The sequence below is a fragment of the Fundulus heteroclitus genome, chromosome 3 (genome assembly GCF_011125445.2).
Source record: "Fundulus heteroclitus isolate FHET01 chromosome 3, MU-UCD_Fhet_4.1, whole genome shotgun sequence".
NCBI lineage: Eukaryota > Metazoa > Chordata > Actinopteri > Cyprinodontiformes > Fundulidae > Fundulus > Fundulus heteroclitus.
In genome coordinates this window covers 34,082,880-34,102,194 of record NC_046363.1, presented here as the reverse complement: position 1 = coordinate 34,102,194, position 19,315 = coordinate 34,082,880, and the positions used below count along the sequence as shown (strand labels likewise).

Genomic DNA, 19,315 nt, shown 5'->3' with positions numbered 1-19,315 from the left:
AACTTGTTTTCAAGATCAGTGTTATTATTTCCCCATTTTAATTAAACAAAGGTCCACCTGTGTCGTTCATAGATTTAAGACAATATTCGCTTTTTGTCTCTCAACTTCTTCCTCAATAGCTTTTTTTAATTGTCTTTTATTGTAATTATTACAGCACCTAAACCTCAGACTGTTTTGTTTCAAGCTTGTTGGACAGTTCTGCCTTTTTTTTAGGCCGTGTCTACAAGAGTTATGAGAGTGGATTAGTTTAATTAAATAAAGCCTCCTAAACTTTTCTTTTGAGGGTTTCAAATGACCAAATAGTATTTATAACATGACATCATAACGTTTTTTTGAATGTTTTCCAAGACGGCAAGCGTTAAATTATCAACTTATTGAGCTTTCCTGTTTCTAGAAAGAAGAAAACAAAGATGCAGCGGACTAAGTCTGCAGCTCGCTACCACCAGAAATGTATCTTTAGGAAATATATATATATATATATATATATATATATATATATATATATATATATATATATAGTACACAGCACTACTTTGTTGTGTTTTTTCATCTTTGTCACATTGCACTGCACAGAGGGACTTGGCCTATTTGCCTAAGGGTTGCCTTTTTTCCTTACAACAAAGGGAAAGCCCCCCCACACACCCACAAACCCACACCAAAACACACACACACATACACACACACACACCATAGTTCTTATCCCTCCCTTCTTCCTTGAGTTTGCCCTTTTTAGGCTGTTCCTCTTTTTTTTCCATGTGAAGGAGGGATTGTATGACAGCTTTTCCTGCTCCTTGCGGACCTGAGTCGGGAGAGAGAAAAACTCTGTAACTCACTCAGTCTCCAAGTTTGAGAGGAAGTTACCACCTCTTCCCCAGACTCTGAACACGCACTCCAGGCGGAGGCACACACACTTACTACACACACGTTATTCGGGACAGCAGCGAGCGTGGAACGGTCAGGACTTGTTGTAAATGTGTTTGCGGGGGAAAAGAAGAGTTGCTGTTCGTCTGAAGGTCTCAGAGTGGACTGAACCACTTCATCTGGGACGTTTTTCCTCTCATCACCTACCGGTGAGTTTGACAGTTTTCTTCAGTGTGTGTGTGTGCAGTACCATAGAAACCCCTGGGAAGCACACAATGTGGTCCTCTGTTAAAGTTGGACTGCGTTGCTGAATATTAAAACTTTGGCTGTTTTTGGAGGAGTCAGCATGGGAAAACATCCATATTCTGAGGTAAAATTACACTTCTTTCTATTGTTGTTTTGACTCATTAATCCTTGTTAAACATATACGAATGCAGAGAGCTGTGGAAACAAAGACTAACTCAACTTTTACATGTGATGCTCATAATAACAACCGCATGCTGTTATGGATAAAACCATTGTTTTTGTCATAACCAAGCATTATCTAAGCTGGATATCCATCCAAACAGTGATTCATTGTGTGGTCCTCCCACATATGCATGTTTTCAGTTTGTAATAAGTGAACCAGTGCAAAGAGAATAGTTGAAGCAGCGCTGTTTCAGGCGGGCCATAAAAGCCTGCTGATGGCTTTCCGGTGCAGCTGTATATTATTTAATGACTGGTTAGAGGCTGTCTTGATGGAACAAAAACAGCCTCTTGTTTTTGGGAATTCTGAAGTCAGCATAAAACATTTTATTTAGTCAGAGATAGTTTTTTTTAAAGACATGAACTAAAGGTATGCACCTCTACATATGGTTCTTTTTCTCATAAAAGTTACACAATCTTATACAGCCATTCCTGCGTGCTAGCAGACAACCATATGCTTCAGCGTTCATATCTCCTTCTGTCTCTGCTGGATGTTTGGAGTTAGCACCTCCTGTCAGAGAAGAGGGAGAAGGAAGGTGATGGGTGGAAGCTGGATGGAGCCTGCCCTTCGGCGTGTCTAATTCAGACAATCTGAATCGGCTGGCAGCACTTTAGCTGCTCCTCCTCTTCTCAATCTGATAACCCCTCATTGCTCGAGTGTGAAAGTCAGGTAAATAACACCTTCAAGCACGGCTGCCTGAGGAGCATTGACTTCTGCGTGACCTTTTTAAGGCTGTTCAGGTGGCTGACTTTCCTTTCGCCTGAAACCCCACGGTCTCATTCATCAGCCGGCGTGTCTTATCTGTCCAGCGGCTGGTTGTTAACTTACTTTATTTACCTCGGGGTCAAAGGCTTTGCTCTGATTTGACTTGCTTGTCTAAACTCCCAGAGTGCCAGCCTGTTTGGAAGGTGGTCACATGAAGTTTCAGTCCAGAGTAAGTCAGGGTAAACTAAGTGAAAAGGACCCCACACAGATAGCACTTTACAAATACGAGAGATGGACACTACCTCCTGTAAGAGAAGGCGCCTATACTGTTTGTCATTCATTGTAAAATAATCATTTTACAACAGCTCAAAGCAAGAAAGTGGGACAGATTATGGTTATCGCATAGCAGTTTTGTTAAGAACTCTGCTTTCAAAATGTGTGATCATGTGGAAATACCATGTGCTTTTTTTTGCAATTGGATTTAAACCTTCAACCTCATTTTATTCTAACAAAATTGCGTAAGCAAATATTATCCAATGAGCAGCTGAAATGCTGTAAAATCGGCTAAATGGAGCAGAAAGTCACACCAGATCAGATGAGCATCAGCAGACCTCTCAGACCTTCAGCTGTTGTGAACATCCAGCATCCAAACAGTCCTTCAAAAACAATGTTTCATGTTTCTATTGTTGACTGTTAATGTTTGCTCTCTCACTCTTTTATCCGACAGGGAGTAAGAAAGTACCGTATTTAGGAAAACACAATCAGTATATATTTATTTATCAGTGAATGGCTCCTTCCAGGATGTAAAAGTTTGTTTGACATCTTTGCGTGTGTGTGTGTGTGTGTGTGTGGGGGGGGGGGGGTAAACACAGAAAAGATTCCTGGATCAATGTGTACTTCTGTGCTTTTTTTGTCTCTCTTGCTGTGTCTCTGCTCTGTCTTCTCTAACCCCCAGTCAGTTGAGGCAGATGGCCGTTCACACTGAGCCTGGTTCTGGTTCTGCTGGAGGTTCCCCACCCTGTTAAAGGGGAGTTTTTCTTTCCACTGTTGCTTCATGCTTGCTCAGTCTGAGGGATTGCTGCAAAGCCATGGACAATGCAGACGACTCTCCATGTGGCTCTACGCTTCCTCAGGAGGAGTGAAAGCTGCTTGTCAAGACTTTGATGCAATCTGCTGGCTTTCCTTAGATAGGAAATATTTTGACCAATCTCTTTAATCTGACCCAATCTGTATAATCTGATTGAATTTGATTTTGGAAAGTGCCTTGAGATGACATGTTTCATGAATTGGCACTATATAAATAAAATTGAATTGAATTAAACTGAATATCCAGACAACATGCAGTCCCCTTAAAGTTTTTGCCTGTGCTCCCATGATCCTCCATGGTGACCAGTGGCAGGCCGTGCACCTATTGCGCCCTGGGGGAGCTGATCCCTCTGCTGCCCCATTCACCACCAAGCACATCCTCATTTATCAGAAACATCAGGAACGTCGCCTGGTGTGACCCCATGAAAACATAAACAGCAAGGCATCTCAGAGAAGTTTGTTTCACACGCTTTGTGTATAGAAACACTTTATATGACCAGTTTATGTTCAGATTTATATGGAAGCTGAGGGTAAAACCACTAGTTTAAAAAAAATGTTTGGGTTAAATCCCAAGAGTTTGTCTCAACGTTCACCCCTGGTATATTTAGGTTTAAAGTCACTTTTTAAAGTTTGCCTGCATGTTTCTTCTGATGTGAAGTAATGTTAATGTTCAGGAGTGACCCAGCCAGAGTTTCTCTTGAATCTGGAAGAGAGTAGAAATAGGAAGACTAGGGTGAAAGCAAGGAGACTTTCCTACCTCAAAGACCTGAAGCTCACAACCAAAGATACATTTTCAAGATTCTAGAGGAAACATGCAGAAACCTGGTCACCAATCATAAGAAAGAATAAATTGCTGTGACACCAATACAGATATTTAATACTTATTAATGCAATATAAAGGTTATACATGTTCTTCAGCATGCTAGTTATTTTTAAGTGAGTGCAACTTAAAACAAAGTTCTTCTTTAAAAAAATAAATTCTCATTTATTATCAGAAACACCTTTTTGTTGAATGAAAACGATCTAAATCTAAGAGTACCGTTTATTGGTTTAATGGTGACAGGAACTTGCAGTTAACACAGACTGAAGGTGTGTATGCCAGGATGCAGCAAACGCAACAAAAATTTAAAAAAATACACCATTTAACTCCAACATGTTCCGAAGGTAAAATTTTAAGCAGTAATATGAGACAAAAACATAAAGGTTAATACAAGTGGGTATGGATTCTGCTACTCAGTTTTCAAAGTTGACCTTTGTTTGTGTGTCCTATAAGGGTGCTGCTCATTTAGCTCTGTCCACATTTTTTACCTGTGCTGATGTATTGACTCCATACATGGAATATTTGAGCATGAAATGGGACAACTTTGATATAAAGAAAGTTTCTAGATTCTACTCAAACTGTTCTTTACTGTGAGGAAACGTGGTAATATGATTCCAGTAAATAATGTTAACCAGCATGAGTTTTTTTAGAGTTAATAATTGATCTGGTGTCTGCCATGTTTCTTTAGAGTCAACCTGCCCTAACTGGGTTCAAAAACTGAATAAATAGAAATGGATGTATAGTATAAAGTTTTTTTTTTTGACAATATGTCAGGTGGGGGAGCTTTCATTTTTTTCTCTCCATAATTCATTAAGATACTCATTAAGAATAAGAAATAAAAACATTATGCAAGTGCCTAAGTGCAGGGTTATGGACTGGTTTGTTTAAGAGGGTGAATGTGCAAATGAGGGTGCAAATTGGGCAAAGAGACAAGAGATGTAAAACGGTGATTCCAGGAAAAGAACAGCTGATGCAGTGACTTACACGAATCCTCAAACACACACCCTGATGTTACTGAAACAGGGAGTATCAGGCTAACTCTAACCATGTAAATCTTTTTTTCCCCTAAAAAAACTTGTAAATGGCAACTGAAGGTAAATGGGAAAGTGAAACAACAAAAACATTCTTTAGAGAAATGTTACTTGAAATATCACTGATTTGGACAGGTATGGCCTGTGTCAAACAATCAAAGAAAGTCTAGCTTCAAAATCAGTTAATTAATGAAGTTATAGCTTCTTTTTTTTAAGTTGGGATTCATTGAGTACTTAAGTGTCATCAGTGCTTCTCAGTAGTTAGAACGATCTCAGTTTACAGTCAGACTAGAGTCAGTCAATTGCAGGGCAATTGTTTCCAATCAGAATTGTTTTTTTAATTAATAAAAACCTTCCTTTCAATATTAACGAGTCTTCATGGTACATATCACAATATCTACAGTGTAAGCTGCACCAATTTTGGATCAAACAGAAAAAAAGACTGTTTGCAACAATCCTGCTATGTGTACCTATTCCAAATAAACATGTGGCACAAACATACATTGCAAAAGTTTATAACATCGAGTTTAATGCCTTTAGGATCTGAGTTATATAATGTGATCAACACGTTTGTTGTATGATCCCCTCTTATGTGCTTGTATGATTGATAAATGGGGAATTCTACTTCCATAACTTTATCACAAAACAAAACATTGCCCGTAAAAACAGATGACAGCGCTGGTATTATCCTGTCTGCTAATGGTTGTTGACAGAGGTCAGGCAAAGCCCCTGACTCGAAGACCTTATAACCATGCCAGCAACCTTAAGTATATTGTGTTTACACAAGCACATTTCTGTCAGAGGGACACTTGTGGAATCTGGAGCCACTGCAGCACACTTATGGGTTTTTGCGCTTCTGGATAGTTACACCAGATCCGAGACAATGATATCCTTACAGCTCATGTGAATGTATTTTAGAGTATAAGAGCACATACAGGTATATTTCAAGCATAACACACTGGTATATACTAAAGAGACATGGCGATAACTGTGTAAACGGTTATCTGCTCCAATCTGGCTTCAAACAGCAGAGAGCTTGATTTGCTTCATAGTGTCTTAATGAGGTGTGTGTATGGAGTAAAAAGCTTGTATTTATCCTCTGAATTTACAAAGTAAAGCATTCACGATCTGCCTCACATCTGGAATACATCTGTATGACATTAACCCCTAAACTCAGTCCCCATCTCCCCTGCCCTCGGGTTACCTGCCTGATTCTGTGAAACATGCTTTTCACAGGGTACCGCACACCCATCAGAAAACACTGGGATCCAGTTCTCTGTTTTAGTCTTAGCCAAGCTGGCATCACATTAGCAAAAATTAATGAGTTGGTTTTATTGCCCAAGCACTGCTGAAAAGTACAAAGTCTGCAGTCAAATAATAATTGGACAAGAATGTCTGATTTGGTTGATTCTGTGTTTACTCCTGGAAGAGATTGTGCCCTTGAAACAAAACCTGGTGTTTATTTATTCATGAGTCTGTGTCAAATAAAGTACATACCCAAAGCAGAATACGTCTCTGCACATGAAAAACAAAGGAATTTTAGTATTGAAATGATTATTAAGAAAAAAAAATGTTTTAGTCCCATATGACAAAAACCTAAAGGTTGAATCTAAATTTCTTTCCAATTTACACTTTCTAAACATAAATGCAATAAATGTTGGGCAGACCTTAACTTTCTTTGGCACTTTGTAATTCCAGTTGGCTGCAGGCCAGAGCTGACATTGATTTCAATTATATTTTTGGTTAGAAAAAAAATCATTTCTATGTACATTTTCTCTTAATCTGGGGTTTTTGATTTTTTTAATAAGTAACATGTCACTGAAAACTAAACAAACTTCTGCTTACCAACATACATTTTACATCACCTATATCATATAGAGGTTTGTGTGTATTGTGCAGAAAATAAATTAATATGACATACTTTCCATGTTCAGTTAAAGTTCCGAGTTAGAAAAACTAAGAACATTTTCCTAAAGTAATAATCCAAATAGGAACACTGGAAGTTTTTCACCTGCCCTGAACTCAAAATTAAATGTGGTTGCCATTCATTTAAAATGTATCAATAGATCCTGTAAAACACTGATTTAACAACATTTGAATCTCTCAGAAATTCCTGAGTAGAAAACGTACCTTCTGGTGCCTTTTGCACTGCTATAACTTTGTAATGCCTTCATATGTTTAACTAACCACTCAGTGTTTTTGACTAATCATGATGCCATTCAATTATCTGATATTTTTAAATGCTAGAACATTCTCTAAGCGTTTTTTGTAAGGATCATGGCCTTTGAAAGCACCCAATTCCATGGAGTCTGTGCACACAATGCTCTGAAACATGTATTCCTCTGCATGACAAATAAAGCACATATCTTTTTTTTTATAAGCTTTCAGATAAAAAAAAACTGTATGATCTAATCTTATCATTATGATGGTGATAGTATGTTTCCAGTTCCAAATGATTACCAAAGTTGGCAAAAATGTCTCATTAGACCTTCAGCAGTGTAATATGTTTTATTTATTGTCGAAACAAATTGGCTGATCCAAGACATTGGCTAAAACAGCTTCTTTTCTAAAACTGCAAAGTCAATCATCCCGCTATAAACAGACACATTCCATCTCACCTTCACACACACACAAACAAGATACACACATAAACACCCCTGTTGACAACCAAACAGACCACCGGCCCAGTGTGCAGCGCGTGGTGTGTTCACGATCACGATGATGAGGGATGTCATGGGTGTATATGATGACGTTTTCATTCTTCTGAGAAAAAGCCAAATAAACGTACCTGCGCGGACATTGCTGTTGCTGGTATTGGGTCTGGACATTCAATTGTTGGCCCCTTACCACTGATGAAATGTGGAGAGCACACATAAGTGTCTTTGCTGAGATTTTCCACAGTAAAGTCCTCTCGCAAGCTTGTATCCAACGTTGACATTTCTTGTAATTCCTTCGGGGGTTTATGAAAAAATACTCCATTCATGTGGTCACGATCACTCCAGCAGATACCAACGCAGGAGTGTTTTGTCGTTACCATAATATGTCTGTTGAGGTGATATTTAGGAAATACCTGCTTACTATCTGACTCATACATGTAAACTCTTCAAGCTTTACTGCTCAACTTGAAGGTTGTTGTAGTCTCTGGATGACTTCTGAGGCTAAATACTCGACAATCCTGGAAGGAAACATTTCAGTCAAATATAACCAGCTTTCCTGTTCTTGCTTCAAGAAATGAATGCCCACAACATGATGGTCCTACCATCATGTGTCTCCATAGGTATGATGTGTTCAAGGATATGCGCAGTATTAGTTTTCCACCACTCGTAGCGTTTTGCATGTGGCCATAAAAAAATTCAAGTTTGGACTCATCTTACCAGAACACCAGGGAGTTACTTTTTTCTTGCTACTCTTCCAAAAAGTCCAAATTTATGGCGTTCACTACTAAGACCTTTGTCAACAGATTATTTCACCTGAGCTGTAGATCTCTGCAGTTCCTTCAGAGTTACCGTGGAGTACTTGTGTGTTTCTTTTCTTGGTCCGGCAGTTTATATGGATGGCCATGTTGAAGTTGTCATTAGACAAAACAAGAAAAATAAGGGATTGCAATACTTTTCCAAGTCACTGTAAATGAGGGGCATATAGACTTTTTTGAGGAACCAAACTCAGTGCCAGTACTCTTTCAAGGGTTGTTCTGGGTCAAGCTCAGCATCAACAGAGCTGATGAAAACTGTCAACATGTTCTCTTTCCAAATGAAATAACTTCAGTCTGTGTCAGATACCCTTGCTGACCCTGACCAGAGGGAAACAGAATTAATATAAATCACAGCTTTAGACCAAGGAACTTGGAGGAAGCGCAACCTTGTATGCTCCAGAGATCCCTTTTGATAGTATGCCTGGATCCGAAGAAGAAAAAAAAAAAGCTCACTTTGGCTTATAAAAGATATTACTTTCAACCTGATGATCTTTATAAATGCTTTCACAGACACTGTAAACACAAAACTTGGTCTGGGCTATGTTTCCGTTTATGAAATGAAAAGCAATACCTGCACCTTTGCTCTCATGGGGACAATCGAAGTTCCATTATCTTTGCAGATCTTGGAGCCTATTCTCCGGTATGATTACAGATGTACAATAATGGTCCTAAAAATGCTTCTAGTCGATATCTTGCTGAAAAGGTTTCATACGACTTGGCAGTTTGGAGATACCTGTTGATATTTTCTCAGCTGCTCAAGGAGTTTCATTGCAAGTAACAGAATAAGCAACACTGAGACATTTCTTATTCAATTATTTTAGTGAAACTTGCCTCAGCATATTTCAGAAAGTGCTTCCAAGTTGAAAATAGCAAATAAATGACCAAGATTCGTGTGACTGATGCCACTGACCAATTATTCCATGCCGTTTGCTCAGTAGCTGCCAAAAAATCAAAGCAGAAATGTTTTAATGAACGCAATCAAGAGGAAAAACAGTTGTTGCTATAAATCCTCATGGCAGCCCTTGTGATCTCGCTCTCTAGAGAGCGCCTATGTGTGGACTCATGATAGTAAAATGTGATTAAATAGAAATGCAGTTATTTTCATTGTGTGTAGTTATAGTTGAGGCTAACCACAATTATAGCTGCTGAAATGTGATGTATACAAAAATAATTCTTTCTCTTTTGTGGTTCAGCATGTCACTACAATAGCCCAGACTGGCACACTTGTGTAATCAGACCTTTTTATCGTCTGTGTATGAATCAAAAGTCGCTTGACACCCTGCATTAATTTCACTGAAGGGCTGTCTTTGATTTCTTCATTATGGAAGATGTTTGGACGGTTTATGAAGTGAGAATTGGGGATTACTGCTTGTGTTTTGTGACAAGTTGTTGCTACAGATTTGTTTCTCAGGACAGATGAGACAACTAAAATAAGTCATATACAAATATTCTACATGTGGGTTTTAACGTAGCATTACAGCAACTTTATTTTTTTTTTTAAATCAGATAGATTATCACCGAAGCACATTGCGGAAACCCAAATTAATTAAAGTATAGAAACATGATGATAACATATTTCTTATGTTTAGACCAAGCATTACAATGGAATGGGGCAGAAGGGGAATTTAAGTGACTTTGAAGGTGACATGGTTGCTAGTGCCAGAAAGTAATTATGTGGAAGATAGTTTCTTGATACTCTTTGGATCCAATTTTAGGAAAAGCAGCATGGCGTTTGTCATGGCCGTGGAACAGTGGACCAGATTTTTACCCTTGCAGAATTGTTGAAGGGGTCGTAGGAGTTTTGTTGGGTGGTCCACATGTGTTTTATGGATCTGGAGGTCTTTTGAACATGTCTCTTGAGGCATTTGTGGGTAGTGCTGCGGGAGTGTAGGAACCTTTTTAAGGGCTAAAATGTCATTGTACACCTATAGGTAGGGCTGTGTCCACATCCTCTGTACAAAGCTTTATTAAAGTGCTGGTTGGACTCCCAGAGCTGCCTGCTTCTGATGTTCATGGACAGAATCCCAAGATGTAGTCATGGAGATTAAGGCATCTGGTTTGGAAACCTAAGGGTCTCCCCTTTGCTTTTTGCAGGTGATGTGAGTCTGTTGGATGCTTGAGGCTATAACCTTACGCGTACCCTGGACAGTGTTTGCAGGATATTCCTCACTTTATTCATGATTTTTAAATTCTCATAGATGGGCTTGTCTTTGCAGCTTTATACTGGATTTGTTTTGTAAAAGAAGTTACTGACAGTAGAGGAGACATTATCCGAAAACTAATTTATGATATTTTTTTCCATACACAAATAACTGATAAATGCTGTTTTTGAGTATAAGAACATTTATTTTGGTCACTTGATCAGAACATAGAATTCCTAACTTTATCAATATGCTGGTGACACCCAGATTTACTAGAGGGAAGTAAAGATTTATATTCTGTTGATTCATACATTTATTTAAGTCATAAGTCATCCATAAATTCCTAAGGAAGCATGACTTTTTTTTACCAGTAACATCTAATTAATTTATTTTTTTAATTTGTGCTATTTTGTATCGACTTTGATTTACTTATTGGAAATAGTTTTTGATATTTTGACCTTGAAGGTTGTTGTCAGATCTTGGCATCCATTTTTCCCTCTAAAACAAAAATTAGAATTGTACCTGTTTGCTTTTACCACTCTTTTAAAGTTGTCTCTAAAGTTTTCTTTGCTCTAAACATAACTTTAGGTTGCATCTCGGTTCAGGAAGTTTGTGATAAATCAGAATATAAGTTGAGCTGAACTGATGACCATCACAGGCGACAGCTGTCTATGGTAGAAAGATTAGAAATTGGATCCTCCCAATTTTTAGACAATAGCTTCAACGTTGGAGGAAGCCTTTGCCTTGGATGTTGTCCCTGCACGAAGGGACTGACCTTGGCAGAAGGAAGAGCAGTTGAGGTTATCTTCAAGTGGATGACAGGAAAATGAGTGTGCTACGTCTGGAGTTTCTCTTCCAAACTGCTACTCCATCTAAATCAAAACAAACAGTCTTTACCAAAAATAGATTTTGATCCGTTTCCAAGTCCCAACAACATAGCAAACTCTGGTGAAATACCCTGAATAGCTTGTTATTGAATTATACATATTGTCATATCCAAGCCAGTTATTTATTACTGGAGTTGTATTTTGTTTTCAACTTTGTAATTTCAGAAAGTGCATGTTTTTTCTGACTTAGATAAAAGTGTTTCTGGATGCGCTAATACTGTACAGTTTACAAAGCACTCAGGAAGAGGATGCTTGAGCGTTTGACGTGAGGATGTGAGATCAGGAAAGAGCAGATGATAAGCTGGCAGAGACAAAAACATTAACGTCACACCACGCCGTTGAACCAAACCATGTGCTGTTTGTCCAGGTACTTGGAAAACTTGTTTCCGTTCTCCTTTATGTTTATTTTAATTCTATTAAAAGCCTAAATGTATTAAAAGTTGATCAAATGTGAGGACAATTAAGGATAATTTTCCAGGTTTCTTACATAATTTGTTTTAATTCTACTAATATGCATTGTTAAAACAGTTTTTTGCTGGTCTACAGTTTTTATGTTTAGTCCAAATGACTATGTTGTGCTAGTAACCTGGAATCCCCGAGGGACTTTTATTTTACTAATAACATTTATCAATAAGGCAATATTAATTTGAGTAAAACATAATAATAAAACTAAATCATTCATCAACTCACTTATCCATGACCATTTGTGAAATAGAATGCTTCGACTTGATGTCTATGATGACAACACAGTGGTAAAACAAACACTTGGAAAAACATGACTTTAAGTTTAGTCATGGGATATTAGAAATGCTGCATTGAAAGAGAGTCTGATAATAATGTCCATGTTTGGGATAAAGCAAAAACAAGTTAAACAACAGATCTAGATAATAAGGGCCTTGATAGGCTAAAAGGAAATTTGTTAACAGTGAATCAACTATACTTAGGAGGGTGGAGATGAATGTGGTATTTTTCATTTTAAATGTAACATAAACAAAAAATTCTCAAAAGACCTTGTTAAGGTATATCCCAACCGTTTGACGCAGAAACAAAAGGTCCTTGTGTTCCTCCCATCGGGACCGACAGGGTGGCCTGGAACACAAGTTGGGATAGTGACTTCTCTGTCTGTAACCCTCCCACTCCCCAAACGATGTCTCACTAAGGCACAGCGTGGAGAGTCAGCAAGATCAAAATCAGCACACCAAGACTCTGCTAAACCAACAGCAGCTGGCAGAGCTGGGGAGGGTTTCCCAAACAGGGGTATAGGTTAGAAAATACACAGCTCAGCACCTTTCAAAGCCACTTTTAGCTGACATTTTTAGCCGTAATACCCAGCAAATTACCGGATTGTTACTAATGATGTCCTGATCAGGATTCTTTTCGGTCTCAGATATTAATCAAAGCCATTGAAGAACAAGCATATGCCAATACTTTGTACTTAATACTTTAAAATCAATTCTATCTGTCTCTTTATCTATCTTTTTAATTATTATTAATCAATATAAGCCTGCATTCCATAAGTATCACATGATGAACAAATGTATAATGATTGTGTAGGACATACTTGATGTTCTGGATGCTGCTATATCTGTTCTTCCTGACAGCAGTAAGTGTGTCCAAACTGCGGTTTATTCAGGTCAGCGTCCATGTGCTTCCTCAGCAAAGACTTTACTAAGTTAGGAAAGTGACAAAGCTGAAAGAACACGTCCACTGAAACACCCCTATCATTTGTTTCTAAAGATATATCTGGCTTGACACACAGCCACAGTCTTCACTAAGCTTGTGTTTTGCTGATTCATTGAGAGCATTTACAGCGTTAAACTGGGCACATTTACTCTTTTTTTTATTTTATTCTTATAAATTCAGTGCAGATTCAGGTAATTATGTGCAGCAAAAATTTACAGAATATGTTTTCCTGCTTTAAAATTTTAGCACTTTGCTTTGATGACGGTAAAATGTAATGGCCAATGCTTCATCAGTGCAATCCTTAGCTCTCTGGTGGGACTCTGAGCCACATGATCTGATCAGAGCAGATGATTTGACACAGACAGACAGGAAGCCATACCAGCTAATACAGTCTCAATTCCACCATCAACTTAATTGCAAATCTGTGATCGTTCAGGACAATCCACGTAAATTTGCTTATGCATGGTCTGTATTACATATCTGGAACTGTGCACACAGCAGGAACTCTGTGATTTTTAAAAACTGGCCATAGATTATTTCTACACGACTGATTTGCAGTGCTTCGGACATAAAAGTACAGACAGAACAACAACGACAGCCAGAGGTTGAGATCGGTCAGGGACTCCGAGACAGATGCTTGAAAAATGTCATGATTGGGACGCCAATTCAATTAAGAAGTCCTTTTAAGAAAATTTGAAAACAAATTGTTGTACTGAAACGATTTTAAATGTTAGCGAGCAAGTCTAAACTGAAAGCTCTGTTCATCTTATATATTATAGCTTATTGCAAACCTCCCATGTAATAATGGCAAGCATTTTCTCAAAATCCACAGTTTTTATCGATACCTCTGAGTTAACCTGGTATATATTTAGTAATATATGAAGTAAAACTGCAATGTAGTGACACTTTAAATTACAGATGAAAAGACATCCAGCAGCTGATGCAAAGCGCTTTAAAGAATAAATGGAATAAATTGATTAAGCTTTTATAGTAGTTTTCTAGTTTTACCAATGCCTCATAACACTTATGACTCACAATTACCCACCCACACTGCAATTCTTTTGGGCTCAGTGCCTTGCCCAAGGACACATAAACATGTGGTGGGAAACTAAAATTGAAACTGCCATCTTCCACTTCAGAAGGACTGCTTCTCCCACTGAGCCACAGCCACCTCTAATTTCAATAGGCAATCTGACAAACTATAACTTTTAAATTCGCAAACTTGACCACTTCATGCTGCTGTATGACCCTTAGATATTCCATGTGATTTTAGAGCCTGTGTGCAGATTATACCTTATGAAAGCAGCTCAAACAATAGAAACCGCCAGATTTTCCTCTAGTCTCATTCCGGGCAGAGTAGTCTGAAACAGGCCTGTCCCTGTTTGCATTGCAGATGCCTCACTGAGTTTGTTGCTAATGTAGCTTGACGTCTGTGTGTATGCGTGTCTGTGTTTGTTCTCATCTCAGGGTGGCCAAATGAACCGTTTAGCCTGAAGACCAAAGATCATAGGCCTTGATCCAACAGCCAGGGAGAGACCGAGAGGATCGAGACCACTGCAGCCTCCTATACATTATGAGTCGCGACTGAAGAATTCCTTTAGGGTTTCGTTTTGTGGTGAGTTTTATTTTCAACCTGAACTCTACTGTGCGAATAGGTTTGCTTTTGCAGCGGATTCTCGCCAGGGTTTGTAGTTCATTAGTCGGCTACACTACATGTGGTTCACAAATGTGGGTTTGTGTTTAAATTCCTTTATAATCCAGAATGCATCAACAAATAAGGCCGAGTGTGCTATATAATTTAGAGAGCTAACCAAATGATGATAGCGATCAAGTACTGAAGTTCTCAGAGCTTTCAATTAAGAGTTGAATGCGAACACAAACAGTCGGTCTGTGCAATTTGTGGACATAGACTTCAACTATGCAATGGCATGAAGACGTATGGTTTGACTTAAATCAGCATTTCTGATACTCTTTATAACAAGTACCACTTGAGTAAATGCAAACTACCACTATGCTGGCAAAAATAAAAAATGTAAGAGAAAGAAAATGCAGTCCTTATCTGTTGCCACAGTCTCTTTAGTTAAAATATGTGGCATAATTCTGCATTTATTCCTTATTGAGGATTAACAATTTAGAGGCAACTTGCTGCAGCTATAAACAGAATGTCAACATTTCAAGTGTAAAAATGTATGGTTTCTGACAACCCAAATCTCAAAATCCAATATGGCTGCTACTAATTTTAAACAGAGATAGCAGCAGTAAAAAACTGATTGTTTTCCCCCATCTGATGTTTTGTTTCTGATTATGTCAGTCAAGCTGATAGCATTGGACAACCTACATATGTTCCTATAATGTTTGAACATGTAAAATACAAGGAAGATACTATTACCAGCTGGTTATTGCTAACAGCAGTTAGCTTATCTCTTAGCACAACAGTTGGGAAATACCAGTGGATCTTCCACTTGCAACTGCAAGCAGGTAAAAGTGGATCTGGTGTAATTCCCAGATCAGTCCCCTGACTTCGGAGAAAAAAAAAGTAGCCACCAGGATTTCTCCATGGTCCAACTTTTTTTTTTTCTAATTCAGTTTTCTACAACAATTCTCCTTAGATTGGCTTCTGTTTAATGCACAGATCGATATGCTTCAACAACTGATCTCTTTGAGCCGTAATTGCATTTTAGCTCCACATAAAAGCCAATTTGCTTTGCTTTTACATGGTAAAAGCTGAACAGCCTTTTTATCACCCAGTTTGGGAATCCTGGGCTTGGAGAACAAAGCACACACATTAGAAGGAGAGGACGACAGAGCTTTTCAACTTTTCCCTTGAGATATCACTTGAATATTTCTCCTAGCCGCAACCCAGAGTATGAAGAACGTTGTCAATGTTAGTTGGAAGGAGAAACATTTGGAGCAGAGTGATTGTCTGATAATCCTTATGCAACAACATTATGTTGTAATCAGGCAAGAAAACTGCTGACAAAATGGTAAAGCAACTGAGAAAAGCCAGTCAGCAGGGAAATGCTACAGGGTGACGAAATGAAGGGAGATCCAGCTTCAAAATGATAATGCTCCCTAAAGGCCGATTTGACAAATATTACAGTTGTTTTCAAATGACAAAAGCTACTTCCTATAAAAGTAAATGTATACATAAGTCTACCAAGGACCACTACAAAATTGTTGCACATTAATAACAAGCTTCAAATGAGACCAAAGGTTTGTGGCTCTTGGAAATTTGTTCCTTAGGAATGAAGACTTCCTGAAGAATGTCAAGAGTCATGAAAGCATGTACTGAATGGAAGCAAACACAATGGATGTCGCAAGAATGAAAGGATAAAGGAAGGGCAGACCACCTAAATGTCAGGGACACACTCTTCGAACAATACAATAAACCAATATTTTCATTTTGGATTCATCGTGGAGTCTTATCTGATAGGTGGGAGATGGTTGTCATTGGAAGAACAAACTTTACCTTATGAAGGATGTTTTGAGCTCTGGAACTTTTCAACACATGGCCATGTTACTACCACAGACCTCACTGTATTTTATTGGTACTTTAAGTGACAGAACAACACTAGGTAATGTATAATTGTGACATGAAAAGAAAGTGCTGTACTATTTTTTGGTTATTTAAAATTATAATGCAAGCCACACTTTCTTCCTTCAATCCCAAAGTTATGCATTACTTTTTGTTGGTCTATTACATATAATTTCTATAAAATACACAGATGGTTTTGGTTGTAACGAGGAAAGTTCAAGGTGTCTGAATACTTTTCCAAGGGATTGTATAAAGTCGTGGTTCAGAGAGCCTTTTGCCAAATACATCTGATCCCAGATGAAGCCACGGTAAAACTTTTGTTGAAGATCTGCAGGCATGACCCCACCCACCCCTGACAAATCAGTGTCTTTGCATTTAGGCATTGAGCAAAGTGAAATATTTGAAACACTCTGTGTGGAGTATAAAGTTTGATTATGTCAGATTCAGAATAAATATGTTGTGGTATATCTTTCTTGTTCTTTAGGTATGAAAAAGTGAAGACCAAAACACCATGGATGTCAAGAAAAAAGAAATGGACCTCCTAAGCAACAGCATTGCAGCTTTGGCACACATTAAAGGTAAATCACTGTCCAGCAAAGAATGTATCATCATGTAAAACACTTTATTTTTGGCAATCATCGCTTGCTTGTGTCTCCTCTGTAGCCAACCCAGAAAGCTTTGGGCTGTACTTCGTCCTCGGCGTTTGTTTCGGCCTGGTTTTGACCCTCTGCCTCCTGGTGATCCGCATCTCCTGTAAGCCACGGACCAACGTTGCTCCTTCCACACCTGAAAAGAACCCCTTAAAGGACGCCAGTGTGGAAGATGATGAAAGTGATGACGAGGAGGAGGATGAAGGGGACGACGTGGAGGCATCTGTCGCATTGCCCATCACAGAGATCCCAGTTGGGAATCATACCAGCCAGTCAGACGGCACTCTGAGCGTGAACGTTTTTACTTCCGCCGAGGAGCTGGAACGTGCGCAGAGGCTGGAGGAGAGAGAACGAATCATCCGGGAGATCTGGAGGAATGGCCAGCCTGATATCCTGGGGACTGGGACGGGGACTATTGGAAGAGTGCACTACTACTAACGTACGCAAATCTTCAAGGAAACATGCTTAATGGACGTAGACACACAAACATTTGGGCCTGGTGTCCTTTGAGTCTGAGAGCTTCTGCTTGATGCAAAGTGACTTGTGGACCATAAAAAAAAATTAAAAATACGGTGCTAAATTTGACATATTTTGCTGAACTTTGAGATATTGCACTTCTTCTGTAGCATTATACGTTACTGTCAACTGAATACATGGGACTGAACTAAGAGATGTCTTGACAACCTCTGTGGAAATCAAGTGGAATAAATAGTGGTGCTGAAGGACTCTTGGATAAGTCAACCTTTAAATATACAAGGAAGATGTATAGATATTGAGCATTGAATGTTTTTTCTCAGTTAATACATTCCTAAAGGGAGTACTGACATGAACTTCACACCAGATTTCCACTTCTCTAAACAGGTTTTTTGTACATTGACATTCAAAGCTTTCAGTTTTTTGTCTCATCTGACCAGACCATATTCTCTCAAACTTTCTCCGACTTGTCCAAATGTTCCGCAGAAAACGTTGAATGAGTTTCAACATGCTGCTTTTCAGTAGCAAAGTCTAGCGCAGTAAGTTTGCATTGATGTCAAAAACGGTTGGGTGGAGTTCTTGTCGGAGTTAATGGGAAATTCGTACTTTCATTTTAGGTGTTTCTGAAGCTTGCTGTTAGTGGTCTTTGGCTCCTGGACTACTCTTCTGATTGTTTTAATGACACACATCAGACTGTTACGGACCATGTAGCCATGTATGGTTTGTGATAAAATTATGTTCTTTCTACTTTGAGATGTTGGTCCCAAATGTGCATCCTGGAACATACAGAAGTGTACAAATATGTCTGTAACCAATACCATCAGTATATTTCACAAGTATAAGGTTGCAAAGGTCTTGAGAAAGCTCTTTGCTTTTAGCCATCATGACATGTTTCCTGAAACCTTTTCATCAATCTTCACTATTCGCTGTCACGGTAAGAAAGCAGAGTTGGTTTTTAAATGCTTAACAGATTTCAACCGGGTCGCTGAGGACTTTTTTCAGCTCCTTTTCCTCTTCTTCAATATTCATTCCCTGTTTTATTACATGTTATACACATTGCTTAAATTGTGGGGTTGCTTGTCTTGATTTCCTTGTATGGATTATTTGTGTGGCTACCAACATCTGGTGTGAATTCCATGCTGGGCCATTGGGACCATTGGAAAACAATTTTCTGAGGAAAATGTTGATGGGTTCAATACTTACTTCCCCACTGTATTTGGTGCTTGATGTTAAAACTAAACAGCAACTAAACAATGAAACATTAAAAATCTAAAAGGTTTTCTCTTTCAGACTGTTGATTATGGAAATCTCAAAAATTGTTCCTGGAATTTTGTTACATGCATAAATTGAGCTATTGTGAAATTCTATTGTTTAAACAAACAACACCATTTGGTTAATTCGACCCACACACAGAACAAGAAAATACATTTAAACTGGTGAATTTTACATTACATTACATTTACATTAATTGGACCAAAGGAACAGAAAATATATTAAAAAAATG

General features: G+C 38.4%; 1 protein-coding gene across 2 annotated transcripts; it reads left to right on the top strand.

The window, feature by feature from the left end:
• The first annotated feature begins 789 nt into the window (after positions 1 to 789).
• eva1ba (eva-1 homolog Ba (C. elegans)) lies at positions 790 to 19,090 on the top strand. Of its 2 annotated transcripts, none has more exons than XM_012878775.3 (4): positions 790 to 1,070; positions 14,620 to 14,767; positions 17,172 to 17,265; positions 17,351 to 19,090. In XM_012878775.3, exons 3-4 carry the CDS (start codon positions 17,199 to 17,201, stop codon positions 17,773 to 17,775), a joined length of 492 nt encoding a protein of 163 aa, XP_012734229.1. In that variant the 5' UTR covers positions 790 to 1,070; positions 14,620 to 14,767; positions 17,172 to 17,198; the 3' UTR covers positions 17,776 to 19,090. The 2 variants fall into 2 exon arrangements, with proteins under 2 accessions (XP_012734229.1, XP_021180313.1); XM_021324638.2 differs by lacking the exon at positions 790 to 1,070 and adding an exon at positions 1,106 to 1,231.
• The last annotated feature ends 225 nt before the right edge of the window (positions 19,091 to 19,315 follow it).